Consider the following 25,992-nt stretch of genomic DNA (forward strand, 5'->3'; position numbering starts at 1 on the left):
GGACCAAAAATTAACTGAAATAAATCTTATCCTCACCCCCAGATGTCCCAAACTCAGCCTTTGGCAGAAGCCCAAAAAGACAGGGGTGCCTCTGAGCTAACAGAGGGCTGGAACTGAACAGGTCCCCTCTGGAGTCCTCACCATCCTCGGAGGGGCGAGGGGTGAGGGGTGAGGGGCGAGGGATGGGAGTGGGGGGGCAGGGCGTGCCCCTAGCAACCCTGCTCAGAGCCTGAGACGCTGGCTAGAAGGCTAAGTAACACTGAGTTCATGTGTCTGGTTGGGGGTGGGGGGCTCCCTACTCATCACCGCACCCTGCCCTCCTCTCTTGGTTTCTGTTAGAATATCAGCCCTATGGGGGTAACCGTAACCCAAGCAGTACTTGGTAGAGTTTTGTAGATTTTGTGGGCCGCGTTTGAGTACGGCTGCTGTGTTAGCAATCACTTTAGCAGGGACTCCAACGAGCCTGTGGGCAGGTCCCGTCTAGGGTCTGCAGCTCCCACCCCGGCCTCTGGCCTCTGTGTTCTGGGTAAAGGTGCCCTGCGCCCACCTGTAAGAGCAGGTGTGGCCTCACCAAGAAGACAGGGCAACAACCTTCTAAATCAGAACTCTGACTTACCGGACAGCAGGGTCCCCACGTTGCTTAGATGGTTTTAAGAGACAACCCTGAGAAATGTGCCCTTCTCTCAGGTCAGCTTGCCCCGAACACCACCTTAATGCTCCCCAGTGACTCACTTAGCTCTGTACTGTGACCTGTGGTCTTCTCTGGGTATCTGGGTGCTGTTAAATTTGCCCCAATGCAAAACTGCCCAGGGGTGTGTGGCTGTGATAACAGCAACAATGCTTTAGGCTGGGCTCTTCCAGTCCCAGAGGAAGTCCTATCTAAGATAAGGGGTTAAAGCTGCCACCAGAATCACCTCTGGTGGGAAGGGGCGGGTCTGCCCCAGCTGTAGGGACAGCTGGAGCACCTCTGCCCCCTCTCTGAGGAAGCCAGGCCTCCGGGTGGAGGCCAGCGTTCTGTGGCCAGACATGCTTCTTTCCCTCTCAGGGCCCCAGTTTCCCCTTAGGTAAGTGAGACTGTGCAGCTGAGAACATTTGTGCCCCCTACAGTGGTGAACACAGGACTGGACTACTTTAACAGCAGCACCATCAAATCGAACAGGTGCGTGTGCAGGTGTGTGTGCAGGTGCGTGTGCAGGTGTGTGTGCTGGTGCGTGTGCAGGTGGGGCAGGGACCTGCAGGAGGCCGCGCTGCTGTGGCCAAGTGTGCTGAACTCTCTTGTGGTCCCAGGTGTGACCAAAAGCCAGACAAATGTGAGTGGGAGGGAATCGCCACCCTCCTGCCAGCTTGATTAGCCCCAGACCTCCTGGAGGAAGCTCCTGGGTGGAGGAGCAAACATGTGTCCAATGGGGATGGGGTGGGGGTGGGGTTTAACAAGCTCTGTGGTTCCTGCTCGTGCTGCCTGACTGAGTTGTAAATACAGCCTATCAAAGTAATAAAAGAGTTGATTCCAAAGTTTATTTCCTCTGGTTCCAGTCTTGAGAGCCATGTCTTACGGGATGCAGCTGATTTGGGGGTAATCTAGTTAAGAAAATAAAATGATCTAGAATCAAATGAACAAAACAAAAACATCTCTGGAGAGACAGGCTTACTACCTGACCCTCCCCTTTTGGTGTGCTGTATCTAAGCTTCATTGCTTAAAAAAAAAAAAAGAAAGCGTTTAATAATTACCTTTGTTGACCTCTGTACCTTCTGGCTTCCTCCACTCCTGGGCACAAGACATGGCCATTCTCGGGGCACAACTGCAGACACAGGCACTCACCCGCACACGCCGCTCCCTGGGCTCTGCGGCGTCAAGAAGAAGGTAAGACTGCTGGGTGATGGGCAGGCTGGCCGCTTTCCCGGCCGGGGTGGAGAGGGGCTTTATTTAGAGAAAGGGTCCATGACAGGACCATCAACTGTGAATGAAGCCTTGAACCAAGTTTCCTCAGCAATTTTTTTATTCCTCCCATCACTCAGATGAAGAACATCTACAGGGTGGGTCTATTATGTGCGAGGTGCCTTTAATCGTGAGAAGGAATTGAAAAAAATATTCCTTCCTGGAACTTGGTTCTACTAAATAGACCCCGGAAATAGTTACTACTAAGTACAATATTTCTTTTTATTTTGGAAAAAAAATTGAAGCTGGACCATGGAGGTAGAATGAGGTTCCAAAGCGCGTCATCGCTGGGAATTAGGGGCCCAAAGGCACAGGTGTCTGACAAGGAAGGTTGGAAAGGCCAGGAGCTCTGTTCCCAAGGCCTGAACAGCAGTCATAATAAAACGGTTATAACTGGGACTGAGCAGATTGCCCCTAAGGGGTTCACACCTCTACTTCCCTAAAGCAGAAGCCACTGATCTGCTTTTGGAGTCAGGTCCCACAGCCCAGTGCATCGGCAAAGAGCCCTGGTTGAGCTCCTATTTCCGTGTGGCCTGCTGGAGCCTTGGCTGAACCAACGCCTGGCCCTCCTTGCAGCCTCCTAGAACCGGCAGGAGGGGAAAATGGAGGAGACAAGCCTGAGGAAAAGAAGAGAGGATCAGAAGTCAATCAACAGTAATGAGCCCAAGACCACAAGTCTCCAAAAGGAGGTAAGGCGGGCCTCCTGGGCAGGCCTTTCCCGGTGGAGCAGTGCGTGTTCCTGGGAGCAGCGCAGCGGAGTCCCCGCTGACCTCTGATTTGTAAAGTACATCTCTAAATGAACTTTTTTTTTCCACTTAACTTCCTTGCACCTTGCCGGTGAGGTCAGCGTATTCTTGTGAGATTAATACGTGCATGCTTCTGTGCAGTGGGCACGCCTCGAGGAGCTGCTGTTTGCTCAGCCCGACAGCCTCTTCAGGGACAGTCAGAACAGACCCTGTGATGTTTGAGTCCCCTCTGTAGCGTCGTCGCCAAATATCTGTCCCACTCATGTTTGAATAGCTCCAGTGATAAATTCCCATTCCTGCTTAGTGAGTTTAGCTGGGGTGTGAGTCTGACATGGGTGTGCCACTGGTGAGCCCTCTTGAGTTGGAACGGAGTAAGGGCTGGACTTGGAGATGCCTGCAGCCTTGGGGGACCCAGAGCTTGGGTAGGATGGGGCTGGCATTGGGCGATGGGCGGGGGAGTGGAGGCAGAAAGGAGCTGGACACTCCACACTGAGCTGCTCATCCCAGGTGGACGGTAGCTGCAGAGGGTAAACAGGGAGGAGCAAGCTTCAAGCTCATAGGATGCGGAGTGAGGGCCCTGAGCCAGGTCAGGATGGCTTTGACAGGGACAAGTGGACTGACTGATCGCTGGGCCAAAGTGCCCAGAGCTCCCACCTGTCAGCACAGGGGACAGAGGGAGGAGGGATCTGGGGACTGACAAAGGGGGTGGTGTGGCCTGACTGAGGGTCGGCCTCAGATCTTGGGTCCCCAGTCAACTGATAGGCAGCAGCACCCTCCCTTTCAGCCATGAACAGAGTACAACTGAGCTAACCCCAGGTGAGCCCTAAACTCGGGGTGAATGCAGACCTCAGCAGGAGGAGGACTGTGGAGGAACCCCACGCAGTGGTGAGCCAACCCCACCATTAGAGGAGAGAAGCTGAGAATGCCCTGGGAGCTCACCCTAGCTCTGAGACCAGGATGGAAGCTGAGACTGCTCCCTGGGACCCTTCCTTCCATTGTGTGTGTCCCTTGGTGGCAAGCTTTGTTCTCTAGGCTCTAAGCCTGACGCCTCTGTTCAGACAGGCAAACACAAGCATGTTTGCTTGGGCTCCAGAAATCAGCTGAGTGGCTTCTGTGGGCTGATGTTAAAAGTGGGGTGACTAGACTGACCAGGTGGTGGCGCAGTAAATAGAGCACCAACCTGGGACACTGAGTACTCAGGTTCAGAACCCTGAGGTGCTGGCTTGAGTGTGGGATCACCAGTTTGAGCACAGGGTAGCCAGCTTGAGCGTGGGATCATACACATGACCCCATGGTCGCTGGCTTGAGCCCAAAGGTCGCTGGATGAGCTCAAGGTCACTGGCTCAACTGGAGTCCCCAGATCAAGGCACTTATGAGAAAGCAATCAATGAACAACTAAAGTGCCACAACTATGAGTTGATGCTTCTCATCTCTCTCCCTTCCTGTCTGTCTGTCTGTCTCTGTCTGACCCTCCTCCTCCTTCACTAAAAAAGAAAAAAAGTAGGGGGACCTTGGCTTGATGGCTCAGTGATAGAGCATTGGTCTGCTGTCTGGATGTCCCAGATTTGATTACTGGTCAGGGCACACAAGAGAAGTGACCATATGCTTCTCTCTCTCTCTTCTCCTCTCACAGTCAGTGGCTCAATTGTTGGCCCCAGGCGCTGAGGATAGCTCAGTTGGTTCAAGCATCCGGCCCCAGATGGGGGTTGCTGGATGGATTTCAGTCAGGGTGCATATGGGAGTTTGTCTCTTTAGGCCTCCTCCTCTCACTAAAAAAAAAAAAAAAAAGGTAGGGGCCAGAATCAGATATTTTCTTCCTTTAAAAAAGTGTTTTTCTTACTTGATTCATGTATAATTTACACAGTAAAATGTATAGCTATTCAGTGTTCAATCTGATGAGGTTTATTTTTATTTTTATTTATTTATTTATTTATTTTTTACACAGACAGAGAGTGAGTCAGAGAGAGGGATAGACAGGGACAGACAGGAACGGAGAGAGATGAGAAGCATCAATCATTAGTTTTTCATTACGCGTTGCAACACCTTAGTTGTTCATTGATTGCTTTCTCATATGTGCCTTGACCGTGGGCCTTTAGCAGACCGAGTAACCCCTTGTTCGAGCCAGCGACCTTGGGTTCAAGCTGGTGGGCTTTTCCTCAAACCAGATGAGCTGCACTCAAGCTGGTGACCTCGGGGTCTCAAACCCGGATCCTCTGCATCCCAGTCCGACACTATCCACTGCGCCACCGCCTGGTCAGGCCAATCTGATGAGTTTTGACAACCTGATCACCCATAGAAAGTTTCCTCTTGCCCCATTCCCAGAGGGCCCCCACCCTAAGCTCTATACCTGCAGATTATTTTTGCCTGGTTTGGAATGTCCTAGGAACGGAATCAAACGGTGTGTGTCTGAGCCGGGTTTTGTCAGTAGGAAGCACATATGCTATAAGATGGCATTAGAGAAAGTTCACAGCTCTCAAGTGTTCCTGTCCCTGGAGGCCTCCATTGCTCACCTCCCACCCCACCTCATGATGCTCCTGGCTGGGACCCCCAACCCTGATTTCACTATTAGCTCTGGGGAAGCTCCGTTCTGCTCTGCCCAGCTAACAGGCATGTCCCTGGAGCCTTTCGTTCTTACTCAAAATGCCCAGGAGACGGCTGCACCCAAGGGAGGGAGGGAGAAGGCTGTGGCTGGACATCTGGACTGGATCTGATGCAGCATTAACTCTCCTCTCCTTCCTCCACATTGAAGTTGGGCCTGTTGAGCGGCATCTCTATTATCGTGGGCACCATCATCGGCTCCGGGATCTTCGTTTCCCCCAAGTCTGTGCTCAGCAACACGGAAGCCGTGGGGCCCTGTCTCATCATATGGGCGGCGTGTGGGATTCTTGGAACACTGGGTAAGAAAGATGTCACTCCCTGGCCAACTCTCCTGTTCAGTGTGGGGCCAGGCTATCTGAGCACTATCCTGTGCCGAGCCTTGCTGCTGCTGGGCGCCTTTCAGTGCTGGTATAAATCAGGCTGTGCTGCAATGTCCAATGGCCAGAGCTCAGCATAGTCCGATGAGAGAGCACCATGGTGGGTCCCTGTGAGCAAGGCCCCCGGAGGAGAGGAGGGCTCTCCACCAAGGCGACATCTCACCAGGGGTCTGGGGTCCCCTCTTCTCTGTGTTCCAGGAGCTCTGTGCTATGCAGAGCTTGGTACGATGATCACCAAGTCGGGGGGCGAATACCCTTACCTGATGGAGGCCTTCGGCCCCATTCCTGCCTACCTCTTCTCCTGGACCAGCTTGTTCATCACAAAGCCCTCCTCCTTTGCCATCATCTGTCTTAGCTTTTCTGAGTATGCTTCTGCGCCCTTCTACTCGGGCTGCAAGCCTCCCACAGTCGTCGTTAAATGCCTGGCTGCTGCCGCCATCTGTGAGTACCCAAGTCTGAATCCCAGGCAAGGATCAGAGGAGACCTGGCACACATGAGGTGGGGACACTCGGGCCTCGCCTGCTGTATGTCTAGAAACTGGCCTAGTGGGCCTGGAGGGAGGTGAGAAGTGGGGCAGGGTCTGGCTTTGGCCCATAGCCTGACACCCATTGGCATCCCTGCTTGTGGCTGTGGGAGCTGTCAGAGAGGGCCCACTGCTTCTCTGTTGCCCTCGGATTTCAAAGGCCATCAGGAGGGGAGGTTGGGGGGATAGAAAGGAGCCTCCTTCCAGGGCCTTGTGAATGGAGGAGCGTTGAGCCCCTGACACAAAATGTTGCCCCCTTCCCAGTGCTCATCACCATGGTGAATGCGCTGAGTGTGCGCCTAGGCAGCTACGTCCAGAACGCGTTCACTGCGGCCAAGCTGGTGATCGTGGCCATCATCATCATCAGCGGACTTGTCCTCCTGGCCCAAGGTGACCTTCAGTGGTGGTGGGGCATCATGCATGGGCCTCCGTTTCATCTGGAGATCATACTTTTGAGCATATCTCTAAGATAAGAACTCAACAGGAAGAATCTTTAGTTTCCTAGCTTTCCTTTTTTTTTTTTTTGGTACTTTTCTGAAGTGGGGAGGCAGAGAGACAGGCTCCCATATGTGCCCGACCGGGATCCACCCAGCATACCCACTAGGAGGTGATGCTCTGCCAATCTGGGGCATTGCTCCATTGCAACTGGAGCCATTCTAGCACCTGAAGCAGAGGCCATGGAGCCATCCTCAGCACCAGGGCCCACTTTGCTTTAATGGAGCCTTGGCTGCAGGAGGGAAGAGAGAGAGAGAGAAAGAAAGGAGTGGGGGAAAAGTGGAGAAGCAGATGGGCGCTTCTCCTGTGTGCCCTGGCTGGGAATCGAACCAGGGACTTCCACACGCTGGGCCCACGCTCTACAACTGAGTCAACAGGCCAGGACAGTTTCCCACCTTTTCAGAGTTTGTTTAATAACCTGAGGTCATAAAACCCTTTTCACATGGAGATGATACAAAGTCCCACTCTGGTCTGCTGACACCCACTATTCACTGTCTGGCTTACTTACAGGAAATACAAAGAATTTTGAAAATTCTTTTGAGGGCACAAAAACATCCGTGGGAGCTATCAGCCTGGCGTTATATAATGGACTCTGGGCATACGACGGCTGGTAAGGCACGCCAAAGGCAGCAGGTCTGGTTGTGGGTTCTGTAGGCTGTCTTAAACAAAACCATGTGGAAAGTAATAGTTTCTCGTTTCTGGGGTTCATTGGGACCCTAAAATTCCACCTTCATATCTCCCTTTTATTAAGCACCTTGCCCCTCAGCTATCTATTTACTCCTCAGACCCTGAGACACCTGCCCTTCCCCAGTCCCTCTTGTGGCACCCAACCTTGGCAGAGTGGCCCATGAGCAGGCAGGGATGGGGGTGGGGCTGACGGGGAGAGGCACACAGGCTCCGCCCACCGGAGGCAGTCAGGGCAGCCCAGGCACTTGACAAAGCTAGGATATTCAGCGGCGCTTCTATTTCCCCCTTGAAAATATGAGGTTTGGTCAGTGAGGTTCTGCTTAGGTCCTTTAAGGAAGAAGCGTGGCCGTCCAGGATGCTGGCCTTTCTCTCAAGCAAAGCAGCTGCAGGTTTCATTCACTTTTCAAAGAAGTTTCCATTTTTTCAAAGCATCTTATGGACTTGTTATTCTGGAAAGTTTACATGATTCGTGTGGAGGGCAAAGACTCACCAACCAAGAGGTGTGCAGCTCTTCGCAGCCCAGCATCGCCAGGGCCTTCTCTGAAAGAAGTAACCACAGAATTCCTGCAGGAAAATCTCCCTGTGGTGGAGAATCTTACATGCGGCCAACATTTATTATTTTGTGTTTCACAATCTTAGCAAATTATGTCACTCATGTTACTTTTCTTTCTCCAGGAATCAGCTCAATTATATCACTGAAGAACTTAGAAACCCTTTCAGGTGAGAAAGCCAAGTCAGGGCAGGAGACAGTGGACAGACAAGCAGACTTCTCTTCTCCCAAGCAAAAAGGTCACCCTTCCTCCTGCTATCCCAGACTCCCTTGCAGACGTGGAATGGTTTCCTATAAGCTGGTTTCTACTCATCAGAGTTAGGCTTGATTTGGGCAGTGGAATGCCTGCCGAGAGGAAGAACTTCAACTTGACCTCTGGCTTATTTTGCTTATAAACAATTCAATTTTACTGCCTGCTAGTCAGAAAGAAGGAGAGTTCTTTGTCATAGGGAGATGTCACATGTGCCCTGTTGGGGCTGTGCTGTTTCATAAGTCCCCTGCCAATGGGCCTGGGAAGTGCAGCTGTGTCCCCAGCTCCCCCACGGGGAGCAGAGGGAGGGCTGGCCAGAGCCAGTGAGAAGAAAACACTGGATGACGTCAGCAACAGTCTGAGTCTCAAAGGATGCTCTGGTCTGACCCTGGGTCCCTGGGTTCCTGCCCCTCCCAGAAACCTGCCCCTGGCTATCGTCATCGGGATCCCGCTGGTGACAGGGTGCTACGTCCTCATGAATGTTTCCTACTTCACTGTGATGACAGCGACCGAGCTCCTGCAGTCGCAGGCAGTGGCCGTGGTGAGTGCCCAGGTCTCCGTAGGACAGGGACAGGCAAGGGATAAATGCTCAGGCTGAAGACCCGCAGAGCGAGCGGAGGAGGGAAATAGCCGGCTAGGGGTGGGGAGAGCGAGCAGGTTGGGGCAGCACCAAAGATCCACCTGAGGCTAAGGGGCGCTAGCCACCAGCCAGCCTGGAAGGTTCCCTTACGCAGAACACCAGTGGCCTGGAGGCGGGGCTGGGTTTTTGACAAATTAAAGGCAGAGAAAGAGCAAGGAAGTCAATGAAGAGGGGGATTATAAGATCGCCACCTATCACAGCCTGTTCAAGGGCCAGGATGCCTGCCTGCTACCACACCCTGCCCACCATTAGCCTGAGCCCAGCAGCCTCTGGGGCTGGCTTCCTGCTTCCAGCAGAGGCTCTGCGGGCACAGGACGGGAGGGACCCTTACCCCTGCTCTTTCTCTGACCTGTCAGTAAAATCTTATGGCCCAAGCGAGCAGGGACAAATAATAATAATAATGCACTGTGGAGTTTAAGCCAGGTAAGGAGGTGAGCAAACACAAGAGTGAGAGGTGTGAGGGACAGTGGAAAAGATGGACAGGGTCCATGCGCTGGAGGCCTCCGGGATTGGAGTAGAGCTGGAAACAAGGAGGTGACAGGATGGAAAGCAGAGGAGAAGCAGTCTTGATTGTGATGAGCTCACCCAGCTGAGGTGGGAGGCGTAACAGGTCATTCTGAGTGAGGGGCCAAGGCAGGGAGTGAGAGGCCAGGCCTAAATGACATGGAATTGACTAAGAATTATGACCGGGAAAGGTGGAGGAGAGATTTCTGTCACCATCAAGATACTGAGATCCTCTGAAGAGGAGGAAGGAGGCCCAGCTGTTCCCCTCCAGAGCGGTTCTGTCCTCTCCTCTCCAGGAGGAGTCAGAGGCTGTATTCAACTCTGGGTTGGGGCCTGGGCCTTGGGGACAGCACAGCAGCTTTCTTGGGACCCATGGCTCTTGGGGCCACATGAGATCCCCAGGATTCCTCTCACTTCTCTCACCAGACGTTTGGTGACCGGGTTCTCTATCCAGCCTCTTGGGTCGTTCCACTCTTTGTGGCGTTTTCAACCATCGGTGCTGCTAACGGGACCTGCTTCACAGCGGGCAGGTAAGGGACCCCAACACTCACCCCAAGGACAGGGGCACCAGAGCCAATTTCACACTCGAGGCAGACAAGCCTCAAGGCTAACATCCTTAGGGCTCTGCAGGCTAAAGCCCTCAGGGCACAAGCAGGAAATCTGAAGTCCAGGTGAAGAAGCAAAAAGCAGGGACAAGCTTGCACACTGACACGGCCACAGCTGGCCCCACCAGAGAGAGGTCCTGCGTTCCTCTCTGGGGGCAACAGTGCTGCCGACTCCGCACTAGGCAGAGAGGGGGGACATGGGACGAGTGAGGCATTGGTTCACATGTAGTACTCTCACCGTGTACTATTTTTTTTAAATATATATATATATATTATTTATTTATTTATTTTTTTACAGAGACAGAGAGAGAGTCAGAGAGAGGGATATACAGGGACAGACAGACAGGAACGGAGAGATGAGAAGTATCAATCATTAGTTTTTCGTTGCACGTTGCAACACCTTAGTTGTTCACTGATTGCTTTCTCATATGTGCCTTGACCGCGGGCCTTCAGCAGACCGAGTAACCCTTGGCTCGAGCCAGCGACCTTGGGTCCAAGCTGGTGAGCTTTTGCTCAAACCAGATGAGCCCGCGCTCAAGCTGGCTACCTCGGGGTCTCGAACCTGGGTCTTCCACATCCCAGTCCAATGCTCTATCCACTGCGCCACCTCCTGGTCAGGCTCACCATGTACTATTTTTCACCTAATGATATTTCTTGAATATCATGTCCTTTTAATATATACACAGTCTAGACCAGAGATGGGAAAACTTTCCCTTAAAGGGCCACATACTGAATATTTTAGGCTTTTAGGCCATCACAACTACTCAACTCTGTCTTTGTAGCGTGAAAGCAAAACAGTGGTTATTTGCATGGGCGGGCCTAGTTTGCCAGCCTGGCCAACCCTCTTGCCCTTCCTGGTCTAGAAATAGTTATCAACTATGCTGTAATCTACTTCGTGATGTAGCATAATTCAGCATGACCTCCAGTTCTGGGATAGGTGGGGATTGTTCTCATAAACACTGCTGCAGAAGATTTTTTTTTTTTTTTTTTTTTTACTTTTCTTAATTAAAATAAAAATTTCAGCCCTGCCAGGATAATTCAGTTGGTTAGAGCAGTGGTCCCCAACCTTTTTTGGGCCACGGACCAGTTTAATGTCAGAAAATATTTTCACGGACCGGCCTTTAGGATGGGACAGATAAATGCACAAAATAAAATTTTGCTGCCGGCATAAAAACTGTGGTATTTTTAAATATAATTGTCGAACTTATGAGACAAGCATCAAGAGTGAGTCTTAGACAGATGTTAACAGAGGGAATCTGGTCATTTTTTAAAAAATAAAACATCATTCAGACTTAAATATAAATAAAACGGAAATAGCCTGACCAGGCAGTGGCACAGTGGATAGAGCGTCAGACTGGGATGCAGAGGACCCAGGTTCGAGACCCCGAGGTCGCCAACTTGAGCGCGGGCTCATCTGGTTTGAGCAAAAGCTCACCAGCTTGAACCCAAGGTTGCTGGCTCCAGCAAAGGGTTACTCGGTCTGCTGAAGGCCCACGGTCAAGGCACATATGAGAAAGCAATCAATGAACAACTAAGGTGTCACAACGCGCAATGAAAAACTAATGATTGATGCTTCTCATCTCTCATGGTTCCTGTCTGTCTGTCCCTGTCTATCCCTCTCTCTCACTCTGTCTCTGTAAAAAAATAAATAAATAAATAAAATTAAATAAAACAGAAATAATATAAGTTATTTATTCTTTCTCTGCGGACCAGTACCAAATGGCCCATGGACTGGTACCGGTCCGCGGCCCCGGGGTTGGGGACCACTGGGTTAGAGCATTGTCCTGAAGCATAGACGTTGCCAGTTCGATCCTTGGTCAGGGCACATACAGGAACAGCTCTATGTTCCTCTTTCTCTCTCTTTCTCTCCCCCACTTGCTCTCTCACTAAAATCATCTTGAGTCTGAGTATCAGTTCAGTCCTTTTAATTGCAGAGTAGTATTCCATTACATGAACATATCATATTTTGTTTGTCCATTCATCATTTGATGGACATTTGAATTGTTTCCAGTTTGGGATATTATGACTAATGTTGCTATGAACGTTCATATATCATTGTGTGGACTTATGTTTTCATTTCTCTCAAGTAGATATAGAATTGCTGGGTCACATAGTAACTTAATGATTAACCTTTAATAAAACTGCTTAACTGTTTTCCAAGTAGTAGTTTCATTTTAATTTCTATAAGCAACGCACGAGAGTTCCAGTCTCTCCACATCTTCACCAACACCTGGTATTGTCTTTTCTCTTTTTTTAGGGAGAGAGAGAAAGAATGAGACAGAGAGACAGGGACAGATTATAGTCATTCTAGTGGGCATTAACATGTCATTGCCATTTTAGTTTGACTTTTCCTAATGACTGATACTGAGCTTTTCATATGTATATCATGTATCTTCTGGTGCAATATCTACTCAAATCTTTTGTACATTTTGACCAGGCGGTGGTGCAGTGGATAGAGCGTCAGACTGGGATGCTGTGGACCCAGGTTCGAGACCCCGAGGTCGCCAGTTTGAGCGCGAGCTCATCTGATTTGAGCAAAGCTCACCAGCTTGGACCCAAGGTCGCTGGCTCAAGCAAGGGGTCACTTGGTCTGCTGAAGGCCCCCAGTCAAGGCACATTGAGAAAGCAATCAATGAACAACTAAGGAGCCGCAACAAAAAACTGATGATTGATGCTTCTCATCTCTCTCCCTTCCTGTCTATCTGTCCCTATCTGTCCCTCTCTGTGCCTCTGTCTCTGTAAAAAAAAAAAAAAAGTCCTTTATATATTCTGGATACAGCCCTTTACCAAGTAATCTGATTTGCACATATTTTCTCCCAGTCTCTGTGTAACTTGTCTTCTCATTTCTCTTTATGGTGTTTTTGAAACACCAATATTTTTAATTTTGACAAAGTCCAGTGCATCATATTTTTCATGTATTGTTATATTTAAGAATCTTTGCCCAACGTAGGGTCACAAAGATTTTCTCTTCTGTCTTATCCCAGACATTTTATAGGTTTCTCTTTTACATTTACGTATATGACCATTTTGAGTTAATTTTGTGCCATACTGTACCTGTACAGATTGGGGGTTGGATGGGAACTTGTGCTATACTGGATTATGTTGGATATAATTTTTATGGGGTCAAATCTAAGATCTTTGCTTATCGGTTTCTGAGTTTTCTATCTCTCACAGACAAACCTTCCTCTCTTTCAAGAACACCCACTGCCCTGGCTGGATAGCTCCATAGGTTAGAGCTTCATCCCAAAGTGCAGAGGTTGCCAGTTTGATTCCCTGGCCAGGGCACATACAGGAACAGATCTCTGTTCCTCTCTCTCTCTCTCCCTTACACCCTCACTAAAATCAATGAAAAATAAATGAAAAAAAAAAAAAAAAAAAAGAACACCCACCTGTTTTCTTCTAGCATTTCACTGTAGCTCTTTGATCAACCTGGAATATATTTTGATGTGAAGCATAAAATCTCACTTTCCCCCCCAAATTGTAACTATTGTCCCAGTATTCTTATTGAATAGTCCACCCCTCCCCCTCCTGGTTTGGAACGCCACCATTCCCATTCCCAGTGTACTTGGTTCACTGCGTCTCCCTGATGGGGCTTTTCTGGCACCATTGACAGACTGCATTCCTCTGCAGCCTCGGCGATGTTGCCTCTGTGGGACTAGTGCTCCCGTCGGACTTCTCCCTGCCTGTTCAGCATTTCAGAGGCACCTACAATAATTTTGTCCAGTTCCAAAAGTCCTACTTGAATTTTGAGTGCAGAAAATTGATACCTATTTCTGGAGAACTGGTGGAATTTAAAGAGTGAATTCACAGCATCATTTTGAGTCTGCGTCTCCCCCCTCCATCTAGCAACACCCTTCCTCCCACATTCACTGACTTGCTTTGGGAATTAATACCATGTTTATATCTTTGCAAAGTTCAAATATGGAGTCTTAAGTAGATGGTCTTTTTTTTTTATGGCCTTTGTTTTCCTGACTTCTAATTCTCTCGTGTTGAGGTCGGTGTGTGCGATCTTTATGCTGCCACTGCTTCAGAAATGTTAAGACTTCCCTTACAGCTTTTTGTACATGCTTCCTCTGGTCTGGAAGACAACACGTACTCTATTAACTTCTTCCAGCTTTTTTTAGCCGGGTTGTACCTTGACTGAAAACTCCTGTTCTCACAGATTTGTCAATTTTGGCCTTTTTTGGTAGATCTTGATAGCCTGTCCCCTTTTTCACTACGAACTGTCCCTCTTTTTTCCTTAAATGCTCTTTTGTCTGATACTGAGATTGCTCAATAAGCCGTTTTTAGGCTGGTTTTGGCAACATGTCCCATCCCTTTCATCTGCAGCCTCTCAGTGTCATCAGCCTGTGGCTTATGTCTCTTTCAAAAATCCCTCCCAAGTCTCTAGCTGGGCAGGTGAATCTGATCACATTTAACTTGATCACTGCTGCAGCTGTAATCATAATTTCTAACACATTCTTTTGGGTTTTCTTGGTTTTTTAAAAAATCTTATCCTATTACCCATCAAATTATCTTTGTTTTTCTTTTGCTGATATGGAAGTTATATTTCTATTCTTTCAGCAACTACCCCTAAAATTTTACATGAATACCTAATAGAGTAGCAGTACCTCAATCCATTTCCCTCTTACAATAGCCTACCTACCCTTGTATACCATAGTGCATCAGCTACAACTTGTTTATAAACCCATCTCTCCAAAAAAAGCTCATCATGGCAAAAAATTAATAATTCAGCCTGAGCAGGCAGTGGCGCAGGGGATAAAGCATCAAATAGGGAGGCAGAGGACCCAGGTTCAAAACCCTGAGGTCGCCAGCTTGAGCACAGGCTCACCAGCTTGAACGCAGGGTTGTTGGCTCAAGCGTAGAATCCTAAACATGACCCCAGGTCACTGGCTTGAGCACAAAGGTCGCTGGCTTGAGCAAGGGGTCACTCACCCCCCCCCCCCCCACGCAAGGCACATATGAGAAAGCAATCAATGAACTAAGGAGCTGCAACAAAAAATTGATGCTTCTCAGCCCTGGCCGGTTGGCTCAGAGGTAGAGCGACGGCCTGGCGTGCGGGGGACCTGGGTTCGATTCCCGGCCAGGGCACACAGGAGAAGCGCCCATTTGCTTCTCCATCCCCACCCCCTCCTTCCTCTCTGTCTCTCTCTTCCCCTCCCGCAGCCAAGGCTCCACTGGAGCAAAGATGGCCCGGGCACTGGGGATGGCTCCTTGGCCTCTGCCCCAGGCGCTAGAGTGGCTCTGGTCGTGGCAGAGCGACTCCCCGGAGGGGTAGAGCATCGCCCCCTGGTGGGCGTGCCGGGTGGATCCCAGTCGGGCGCATGCGGGAGTCTGTCTGACTGTCTCTCCCCGTTTCCAGCTTCAGGAAAAAAAATAAAAAAAAATTGATGCTTCTCATCTCTTTCCCTTTCTGTCTGTCTGTCCCTATCTGTCCCTCTCTCTGACTCTGTCAAAAAATAAAAAATTCAATACTTTAAATACATACCAACAGGTTCCTGCTGTTTCTTTTTTTTTTTTTTTTTTTGACAGAGAGAGATAGACAGGATTGGAGAGAGATGAAAAGCATCAATCATCAGTTTTTCGTTGCGACATCTTAGTTGTTCATTGATTGCTTTCTCATATGTGCCTTGACCGTGGGCCTTCAGCAGACCGAGTAACCCCTTGCTCAAGCCAGCAACCTTGGGTCCAAGCTGGTGAGCTTTGCTTAAACTAGATGAGCCTGCGCTCAAGCTGGCTACCTCAGGGTCTCGAACCTGGGTCCTCTGCATCCCAGTCCGACGCTCCATCCACTGCGCCACCGCCTGGTCAGGCTCCTGTTATTTCTTTAACATTGCTTCTTCAACCAACAACTTCTGAGCTCAGTTTCTTTGTGTTGTAGACTTTTTAATAGTTTCTGGGGTTGAAGAATAGTAAATGTCTCATAGCTATTGTTGATCTAAAATGGATTTATTTTGCCAGTAATCTTGAATGATAACTTAGCTATAGATCATTTTCATCTAAAAATCTATTTCCTTCCTCATTGAAAAAGTGATTTTTCATGAGATGTCTGATGTTGTTCCGATTTTGTAGTTTATCTTTTAAATTCAGTACCTTTAAATTTTTTCCCTTTTTCCTCCCATGGTAGTTTATTTTTCTAGAACTGGGTTCAAGGTGAAGACTCAGTTTGTCAGTTCTGTAAAAGCTCTCTGCTCTTCTTTGAATTTACCTGACCTAGAGGTGGATTAAGGTTGGTTGAGGCTCTGGGTGCAGAAGAAAATATTGGGCTTCTTAAAAAAAAAAAAAAAAAGACAGGGAAAATAAAAATACAGGCCCTGGCCGGTTGGCTCAGCGGTAGAGCGACGGCCTGGTGTGCAGGGGACCCGGGTTCGATTCCCGGCCAGGGCACATAGGAGAAGCGCCCATTTGCTTCTCCACACCCTCCCTCCTTCCTCTCTGTCTCTCTCTTCCCCTCTCGCAGCCAAGGCTCCATTGGAGCAAGGATGGCCCGGGCGCTGGGGATGGCTCCTTGGCCTCTGCCCCAGGCGCTAGAATGGCTCTGGTCGCGACAGAGTGATGCCCCGGAGGGGCGGAGGGGCGCCCCCTGGTGGGCGTGCCAGGTGGATCCCGGTGGGGCGCATGCGGGAGTATGTCTGTCTCTCCCCGTTTCCAGCTTCAGAAAAAAAAATAAAAATAAAAATACATGTTAACCATATTTTTAAATAAAAAAAAAATATTATGTACTATTAATGTTAAAATTTCACATATGAAACCAAACTTGGTGTCATTAGAAAAGTGTCAAGTTGGGGTTTTGCGGGGCCCAGGATGCGCGCCCAGAGCGCCCGTTGTTAAATCCGCCTCTGACCTGATCCCACTCAATGAAGTCAAGCTTCTTCCTCTGTTTCTTCTAACTTCCTGTCCACATTTTCCATTTCTCTATGCTTCCTATTTACAGCTAGCTTCTAATATACTTTTTCTGTTGTTGCTTACATTTTTAATCTGTAATTAACTTTATTTTTGGAAATTGTTTAGCCTTCTTCCTTTTTTTCTCTAACATCTTACAGCTTCAGATTATTGAACCATCAGGAGTTCTTGGGTAGAACCAGTTCATTTGTTTGCATCTCCTGACTTAGCCTTAGTTTGCTTGACTTTTTTAAACACGGAAGTTCTGGATTTAGGGAGCGCGAGGCACATCTGTATTTGCCGCTGACAGGCGCTCCAAGCGCTGGGGTCCGTTGGCCCTGGACTTACATTTTACTTTTATTTCTTACATAACTTTCAGGACCTCCTCCTTGACAGGGCCTCCCTAAGCCACACGGCCCTCCTCCCGCACCCCCCCCCCCCCATGTGTGTGACTCCACAGCACCAGGATGCAGTCTTCTGGCTTCTCCAGAACTCACCCACCTTCAAAAGCCAGACTCACCCCTGAATACCCCAGGGTCACAACTCAGTCATTCTCTGTGGCGTTGGTAGTAAAGCCGAGGACACGCTCGCGTGTGCGGTGCCACAGCCTACCCTCTGACCGGCTGACTTCCGTCTTTTCCAGACTCGTTTACGTTGCGGGCCGGGAAGGCCACATGCTTCAAGTGCTCTCTTACATCAGCGTCAAGCGCCTGACCCCGGCCCCCGCCATCATCTTTTATGTAAGTATGAATTCCACCAGGAAAACATCCCTTGGGCAGAGGGTCCCTCAATTTGGTTGAAGTAAACCCGTATTGATTGCTAAGCCCCGTGGTTTTCAAATGACCCAGGTTCCCTTAGTCCTCAACTTGAAACAGTTTATAAAAAAAAGTCCAACAGTTTACCCACGTTCTGAATTTATCCATGAGACTGGATCGCCCAATCTTGTACCCGCTGTATGTCTTACATGAACATTTGTGTGCCCTGCGTCCCCAGTAACAAACTACAAACTTACAGGGAAGGGGAGTAAGGTATTTTACGAGTTGGCTACTGGCAAGAGCTTCTCATTATGGCCCAATGATTTAGAAGTCATGGGATCCTTGTGCAGTGATGGCCCTATGACATCTAATTGGAGTTTCTTAGTGGGGGATAGTCCTTGGCTGTGTGCAGTGGTTTTGGGTACCTGCAGGCTGTCCACCTGGCCCCAGGGCCAGACTCCTTCTCTCACCTCCAGAGGACCACAGTCCTCTGCCAACTTCCTTCCTTTAGTTGGTTTTCTTTTTTTTTTTGGTCTTCTTTTTGTCAACCGCCTCCCTTTGAAGAGGAGGGAAGAGACCCCAAATTACAAGGCCCTTGGAATTTACTAGGTGCAGATAATGCAGGTCAAGACCAGACATAGGCAGCCTGGGTTTCACAGCCCAGAGCCCTTTCCCACGATGAAAACTCTGTGCAATGAAAATTCATAATTAGGAAGCTGATAAACACACATACATTTATATTTTGTTTTCCCCTGCTTAACACTGCAGCTTCAAAGTCACAAATTTCCCAAGCCCTTCCTGTCAGGCCTCAAAGAGAACACCTGTCATAGCCTGTCTGGTTCAACTCCAAATATAATGGGGTACAGTTCTCTTGTGCTGAAATATTCACGGGGAAAAAAACTGCTGCCTCAGTCTTTTGTGAAGTGACAAGGATGGTGACCTAAGAAGTCATTCTTCTTTATTCTAGGGTATCATAGCCACTATTTACATCATCCCTGGTGACATAAACTCATTAGTCAATTACTTCAGTTTTGCTTCGTGGTTGTTTTATGGCTTAACAGTTCTGGGACTTATTGTGATGAGGTTCACGAGGAAAGAACTGGAAAGACCTATCAAGGTAGGTTCAGTACCCCGAATGTCATGAGTGCCTTGGATTTCTTGAAATGAATTCGAGAGATTCGAGGGGTGTGCTTGCTGTTCCCAACCTGACCCTACTCTTCTCTGGAATAACATGTTTTAGAGTGGAGTTTGCTCATCACTTCATATAGTTTATGATCCAATTAGCCATCTAATTACTAATTTACTAAGTTGTCAAGAATACCTGTGACCTCTCTAACCTGAGAAAGATGTCCAGTTCTACAAGTTCTGGTGTCTCTCAAGCAGACTTTTCATAGACCGATGAGGGCTTCAGAATTCTGGCCCCCGACCCATTCTTGTATATACATGTGACCACTAACCGTCACACCTGCCACCTTTGGACTCCCTTCCACCTCCCTGCATGGCTCCAGGAACACAGATCTGCTGGACTGAGCTCCTCTCCAGCCCTTGAACCCACTGATTGACCTCAGAGATTCAGAACTGGGGCAATCTGATTCAGTGCTCCTGACATATAAAAAAGGGAGTGCCAGCTCCAACTATCAAGTGTTCTTGGCTCAGATCTAACCCCCAGCTTACAGGAAATCTGAGGGCCGAGGGGAGCATGTTACCAGGCAAAGCCAGGACTATGCACTGTACAGAACAAACTCCCACACTCCATGACCAGATAAAAAAAGAAACGAATAAACATGTTGAAAACACAGTCCTCATCAGTTAAGAGATGTATAATGAATGTGTTATAGCTAAAAGGATATCTAACATTTTCTCTATTTTAGGGAAACAAAAAAAGGTAAATAAAATTGGAAAAATTACTGAAATATTATTGAAATTGGAGGAGAGATACATGGAGTTCATTAATTCTTCTTCCTGTACCAATGTTTTGATTTTAAATGATTTCCAAAAGAAAAAAAAAATGCACATGGCCAAAATGAATGACACCATGCTGTCTTGCTGACAGGTACCCATTTTCATCCCCATCTTGGTGACTCTCATATCCGTGTTTTTGGTTTTGGCCCCAATCATCAGTGAACCCGCGCTGGAGTATCTCTACTGTGCGTTATTTATACTGAGCGGCTTGATATTTTACTTCCTTTTTGTCCACTACAAGTTTGGATGGGCTCAGAAAATCTCAAGTAAGTCTCCAGCGAGGGGCGGTTCCGCTCAGCGCAGCACAGCCAGGCTCGGCCTCCTGCAGCCACACCCTCCCCGGTTCTACCAGCACTGTCACCGGTCTCAGGCAGCTATCAGATGCCACCTCGGCTCTGCAGACACACATCAGCCCTTCCCTGCAGGGTGACTGCCTCCTTTGTTTCCACCAGTTACAGTAAAATGTAGAAAGAGAAAGCACCACAATCGTCCCTCACCATATCGAGGTTCACTTTTCTTAGTCTCACTGTATTGCAGATTTTAAAATTGTATAGATCTAATTTTGAATTGCGGATTTTTTGCTGTATTGCAGGATTTTGCAGTATAAAGGTATTTTTATATATTTATTATTTTATTTTTGTGGTAAAATAACAAAATAAGTGTGGGAAAGGTTAATAAGTGTGGGAAAGGTTATGAGTGTGGGGAGGGGCCCTGGCCGGTTGGCTTAGTGGTAGAGCGTCGGCCTGGAGTGCAGGAGTCCTGGGTTCGATTCCCGGCCAAGGCACACAGGAGAAGTGCCCATCTGCTTCTCCACCCCTCCCCCTGTCTTTCTTCCCCTCCTGCAGCCAAGGCTCCATTGGAGCAAAGTTGGCCCAGGCGCTGAGGATGGCTCTGTGGCCTCTGCCTCAGGCGCTAGAGTGGCTCTGGTTGCAACAGAGCAATGCCCCAGATGGGCAGAGCATCACCCCCTGGTGGGCATGCCAGGTGGATCCCAGTCGGGTGTATACGGGAGTCTGACTGACTGCCTCCCCGTTTCCAACTTCAGAAAAAAAAAGTGTGGGGAGGGTTTATAAAGCTTTAAAATATATATAAATAATAAATATAAGGTCGCTACTTCGTGGATTTTCGCCTATTGAAAGGGGTTCTGGAACCTAACCCCCACGATAGACAAGGGACCACTGCATTTTCCTTTCTTTTTAAATTGTGAAATACCCATAAAATTTACCATTTCAACCATTTTTAAGTATGCAGTCCAGCAGTGCTGTCTGTTCCCACTGTTGGACATCCACATCCGATCTCCAGAGCACCCCTTTCTCTTGCCTGATAGTCAGACTTCACCGGAGTCTCAGCAGCATCCCAGAGACACCCAAAAAGTGATGGAATTGAGGCAAGAGCCCAAGCCTTCAATGCCAAGGCCACAGCTCTTATTTTCCACTCAGCAATCCTGGTTCCTCATGTATTTTAAGACAATTGCTTAAAAGTTTAGCTACATAGCCATTTGGGTTTTTTTAGATTTATTCATGTTAGAGAGGAGAGAGAGAGAAGGGGGGTAGGAGAGGGAAGTATCAACTTGTATTTTCTCCCTACATGTGCCTTGACCAGGCAAGGCCAGAGTTTGGAACCAGCAGCCTCAGTGTTCCAGGTCGACACTCTATCCACTGCACCACCACAGGTCAGGCTACATAGCCACTTTCACTTTGAAAAGGAAAGTGGTGCCAAAGTACACCAAGGAGACTCTGAAGGACACCTGTGTGACAGTCACAAGGTGTTAGCCTATATGGCAGACCCCACTGCGCCATCTGTACGGCCTTCTGGCCCCCAGCACCCTCACCAGGCCAACAGCGACCCACAGCCTGTTTCCTGGTCTCCCTCCCCTATACCGTGAGTTCCTACAAAGCAGGAATTTGGCTGGATCTATATAGACAACAGCCACTTAATATTTAATGTGTAAATGTGATTTAAAATCTGGCCCTAGCTGGTTGGCAAAGTGGATAGAGCATCGATCTGGTGTGAAGACATCCTGGTTCAATCCCTGGTCAGGGCACACATGAGAAGTGACCATCTGCTTCTCTCCCCTTTTCTCTCTCTTTACCTCCCACAACCATTGGCTCAACTGGTTCAAGTATCAGCCCTGAGTGCTGAGGATAGCTCAGCTGATTCAAGCATCAGCCCCAGATGGGGGTTGCTGGGTGGATCCCGGTCAGGACATATATGGGAGTCCATCTATCTCCCCTCCTCTCACTTAAAAAAAAATCTGCCTCTTCCTTTCAGCTTGTCTGGACAGGAAAGTACAACCCTCCCTTCAGGTACTCCCGTGGTTATTTATATACATACAACTTAGGCAGACATACAAGGTAGGAAAATCAAAACCCAATGGACAGCCAGTGAGGTTGCCCTGCAGACCTGAGACTGTGCCAGCAGAAACTAGGAGGCCTTTCTCCAGCTTGGGCAGGTTTCAGATCCTCTCTCAGCTCCAGTTCCTCACCTCTGAGTAAGGCACCACCACTTACCTGACAGTGTTAAAAGCAAAGAAGATCTGTTTCATGTTAACAAAGTGAAGCCAAATACAAAATACAGCTTTATTGTTTCCACCAAAGATTTGTTTCCTTTCCTGAAACAGCTCACTCCACCTCAACCTCCTTACTTTAATCTAACCCTTAACTGAGAAGGATTACACACACACTACTATTGAAAAGTAAGACATTTAATACTGTGAGAAAAGCAGCCATTTTTCCCCCATGTCTCTGAAAATAAACTTGGATTTGCCCATACTGACGAGAAGCTAGCCAGGATGCCTTGCAACCTAAATGTAGAAAATGTCTGGGGTTCTTTTTTTTGACTGTTCATTTTTAAATTTTTTTCCCTTAATTTTTAAAAATTGAATTCACTAGGGTGACATTGGTTAATAAAATTATATAGATTTCCAGTGTACAACTCTATAATACATCATCTGTATATTGTATTGTGTGTTCACCACCCTGTCAAGTCTCCTTCCATCACCAGTTATCCTCTCTTCACCCTCTTCTACCTCCCCTCAAAATATGCATTCTTTCTCAGATTTAGAATATTTAGCCAAGCAGCTCCCTACAAAAATCAGTAAGTTGGAATTAAGCAGGTGAAAAGAATGAACAATCTTTGTTTTAAACAAAATGCAGTCTTTAGTGACTTCAGACTAAATATTCAACTCTTGGTCAGTGGTAAACATGTATCTATAGTGAGTTATTCATATTTTTCCAATGAATTGTTTAGTGGAAATAAAAGATTTAGCAGGCTCCTAATGCTTCACGGGGAATAATTTGTGTCAAAAGAATATGGGAGCCACCAGGATGGGTCTTACTACCTCCCACCACTGCGCCCCGAGCGCAGCTTAACGGGGCACATCATGAAGTAACGACAGTATTACTGCTCGCCAATAAGCACAGAAAAGCTCATCTCATTACGGTTTTCTAACTGCACTTTTTTATTTTCACTCAGAGCCTGTCACCATGCACCTTCAGATGCTGATGGAAGTCGTCCCACCAGAGGAAGCGTCTGAGTAACTCGGTTTCCTGCAGTCAAGTCCAAGTTGTAATGAATTTATTTTTGTAAGCAGTGTTTGTAGTTATTTCTTCCTGATGTTTTTCTTAAGAAAAAAAATGTATTCCAATATATATGATACTACTATTTTTAGGTATTCTTAATTCTCTGGGCTGGGGAGGGGGGTGTTCTAGACAGGAGAAGTGACAGGTGTCTGCAAGTCGGCCGGCACAGATGTCACTTACACAAGGCTGACGGCTGGGGGAGGGCTGAATAAAACTACCACCATTCCGTTACAGCAGCAACTCTTTAACAAGGGGAATGTCACACCTACTTAAATAAAGGGTCTTCATTAAACTCAGTGATCAAAATGGTATACTTATTTTTTATATAAAATTGGTTGACACTTTTGCTTTGATTGAAACAATCTTGAAAACACTGAAGAACAAATGTTTACTACTTACCCTCCCTTTCCCCAAGATGCCGCCGCCCCGTTAACTGGGGACGTGCAGGCAGGTGTGTGCGAGGCTGGCTGTCGAGGTCCCCACCACAGCCGACCCTCAGAGCCGGGCCGGCCCCACGGCCAGTGCTCAGCACCAGGCTCCCAACGGCCTTCACTGGCATTTTAGTCAAAGCAAAAAGCATGGTGAATAAAATTCTATTTTGCATTTGGTACTCAGGAAAAAGTCTGTCTAAAAAAAAGATGTAAAAAGTAACATTCCTGTGAAAATACTGTAATGTTATCAATATACTTCAAAAGACATCACACAACTATGTGAGCCATTTTAAAGCATGAAGACCAATCTTGTATTTCAGACATATTCCCAAAACATGAAATCAGTACCTATCAGTAGAACAAAAAAACAATTAGTAATTGTTTACATTTCACAAGTGTCAGTGTCCTGTGTCCTACACAGTACTTCAAATAGGGAATATAGATGTGTGAAAAAGAACTGAAGATAGTTTAAGGCAGAGCCCTCCTCCCAGTATTTTCATTCAGCTGTTTGTGAGTTACACATGAGAACGCATGACGTCTTGAGATGTCCCATTCATACTTGGAAAACACACATGTGCACAGCTCTACTACTATCATTTGCTATGTTTTACAAAAGAGACAGAATACGCCTGACCAGGCAGTGGCGCAGTGGATAGAGGGTCGGACTGGGATGCAGAGGACCCAGGTTTGAGACCCCGAGCTCGCTAGCTTGAGTGCGGGCTCATCTTGTTTGAGCAAAAGCTCACCAGCTTGGACCCAAGGTTGCTGGCTTGAGCAAGGGGTCTCTCGGTCTGCTGAAGGCCCACGGTCAAGGCACATGTGAGAAAGTAATCAATGAACAACTAAGGTCTTGCAACGAAAAACTGATGATTGATGCTTCTCATCTCTCTCCATTCCTGTCTGTCTGTCCCTGTCTATCCCTCTCTCTGACTCTCTCTCTATCCCTGTAAGAGAGGAAAAAAAAAAAAAGACAATACAACTGAGCACCAAACTGCAGGCAGCCGACAAGCACAGGGACAGCCAGTGCGGCTCAGGAGGCCTTGGCCACCAGCCTAAAGGCCTCTCTCCAGAGAAGTAAAAGCTGCAGCTAAGAAACTGACACCTCATGAGGACACATGAGGAGCTTCAAGAGTCAAAACCTTCGCCAACAAAGACACGGAACTTCCTGTTTCCTGAAAAGCCTGCCCGATTTAGCTAAGAAAAAGGAAAATCATCACCATACTTCATTTGCCAGTTTGAACCTGCTAGTCAACCCCAGGAGTCAGGGCAGCAGTGGGCACTGTGCACCACGTCCTGCCACCAGCGGGCAGTGGTCTGACCTCAGTCTGGGAGCCGTCATGCAGACATCACGCAGACCAGAGGCTGGCCCCCAGCAGGGCTCTGGGGCACCTCCTGAGGTGGCTGCATGGTGAGCAGGTGAAGAACTTGAGACAGAGTATGATCCAAACCTGCTCACAGGACGGCCTGGTGACACGAGTTCCCCTCTGGGGTATCCCCAGACTTGAGCATCTGTGCTTTCTAATATAGAAAAAGAAGACAGACCTGGAGGCAGTCACAACAGTCATGTCCTAGCAATGTGCTCTTCTGCGTCTGGGCAGACTCGTGCTGAAGATGCGTACAGCATTTCCACAGCCCAGTGGCTCTCCTGTCTACCTTTCCCAATTAACATGGGAAGTCAGGCTCAGGGCATGCCCACACTGGAGGAGTAATGGCAATACACAGTCCTCCTGACTACCTTGTGAACCTGGGTGCCTCAGCTCCCAGAGTGGGGTCATGAACATTTTTAGGGGTCGTCACATCCAGGTGTGCTAAGAGTTACCTGCAAGCACCCCACAGATCCTTTTCAGTTTCCAATGAAAGGAAACCTTTGTTACTCAGGACTCTGCAGGGTCAGAGGGTTCCTCATAGCCCAGCTCCAGAAAGCCTTGGGTCTGGCTGGTTTTGCTGAGGCCACCCCATTTTTATCTTTGGACTATCTTCATACAAAGTAAACTTACCTGGTTCCTAGAACACCTTCAGAATACAGAGGTATTTGTGCACAGACAGTTCTGCTGAATCCCAGCTAACTCATGGTAGAAAGGCTTTGCTAAGACTGCTGAGTATGGATTTGTAAGATGGAAACTTCAATTTATAATTACAGGTACAGGATATTTTTAGGAATGTACCAAACGTAGGTTTAAATGGAAAAAAAAAAAAAGACCAGCTCCAGATAGTACCGTTCATTACCTGAATACGACTGGGTGCTCTTTGTCACTCAACTGGAAGGTGTCGGGATGGCTTCGTGGGAGGCGGTGAGCAGGCCAGCCTGGGGAAGCTGGCTGGTCAGACCCACACTGTCTGTGCTTCCTCTCTCCTTTCACAGTCTTGGCTTCAGCCCATTTTTAAATCAACTCAGAATTTTTCACCATTACCAATCCCAGTGCCACAAGATGACAGTAAGTAATAAAAAGGTATAAATGTGTCTGCTTTA

General features: G+C 48.0%; 1 protein-coding gene across 3 annotated transcripts; it reads left to right on the plus strand.

Annotated features, from left to right (window-relative positions):
* The first annotated feature begins 1,548 nt into the window (after window positions 1-1,548).
* Window positions 1,549-23,387, plus strand: SLC7A9 (solute carrier family 7 member 9). 3 transcript variants are annotated; one of them, XM_066348539.1, is made up of 13 exons: window positions 1,549-1,861; window positions 2,385-2,625; window positions 5,432-5,579; window positions 5,856-6,098; window positions 6,445-6,570; window positions 7,186-7,285; window positions 8,038-8,082; window positions 8,580-8,703; window positions 9,733-9,836; window positions 17,437-17,533; window positions 18,516-18,665; window positions 19,602-19,776; window positions 22,985-23,387. In XM_066348539.1, the coding sequence occupies exons 2-13, from the start codon at window positions 2,539-2,541 to the stop codon at window positions 23,047-23,049; spliced, it is 1,464 nt and encodes a 487-aa protein (XP_066204636.1). In that variant the 5' UTR covers window positions 1,549-1,861; window positions 2,385-2,538; the 3' UTR covers window positions 23,050-23,387. The 3 variants fall into 3 exon arrangements, with proteins under 3 accessions (XP_066204636.1, XP_066204637.1, XP_066204635.1); XM_066348540.1 differs by having other exon boundaries at window positions 2,412-2,625; XM_066348538.1 differs by having other exon boundaries at window positions 2,513-2,625.
* Window positions 23,388-25,992: the final 2,605 nt, after the last annotated feature.

Source organism: Saccopteryx leptura, chromosome 9 (genome assembly GCF_036850995.1).
Source record: "Saccopteryx leptura isolate mSacLep1 chromosome 9, mSacLep1_pri_phased_curated, whole genome shotgun sequence".
NCBI lineage: Eukaryota > Metazoa > Chordata > Mammalia > Chiroptera > Emballonuridae > Saccopteryx > Saccopteryx leptura.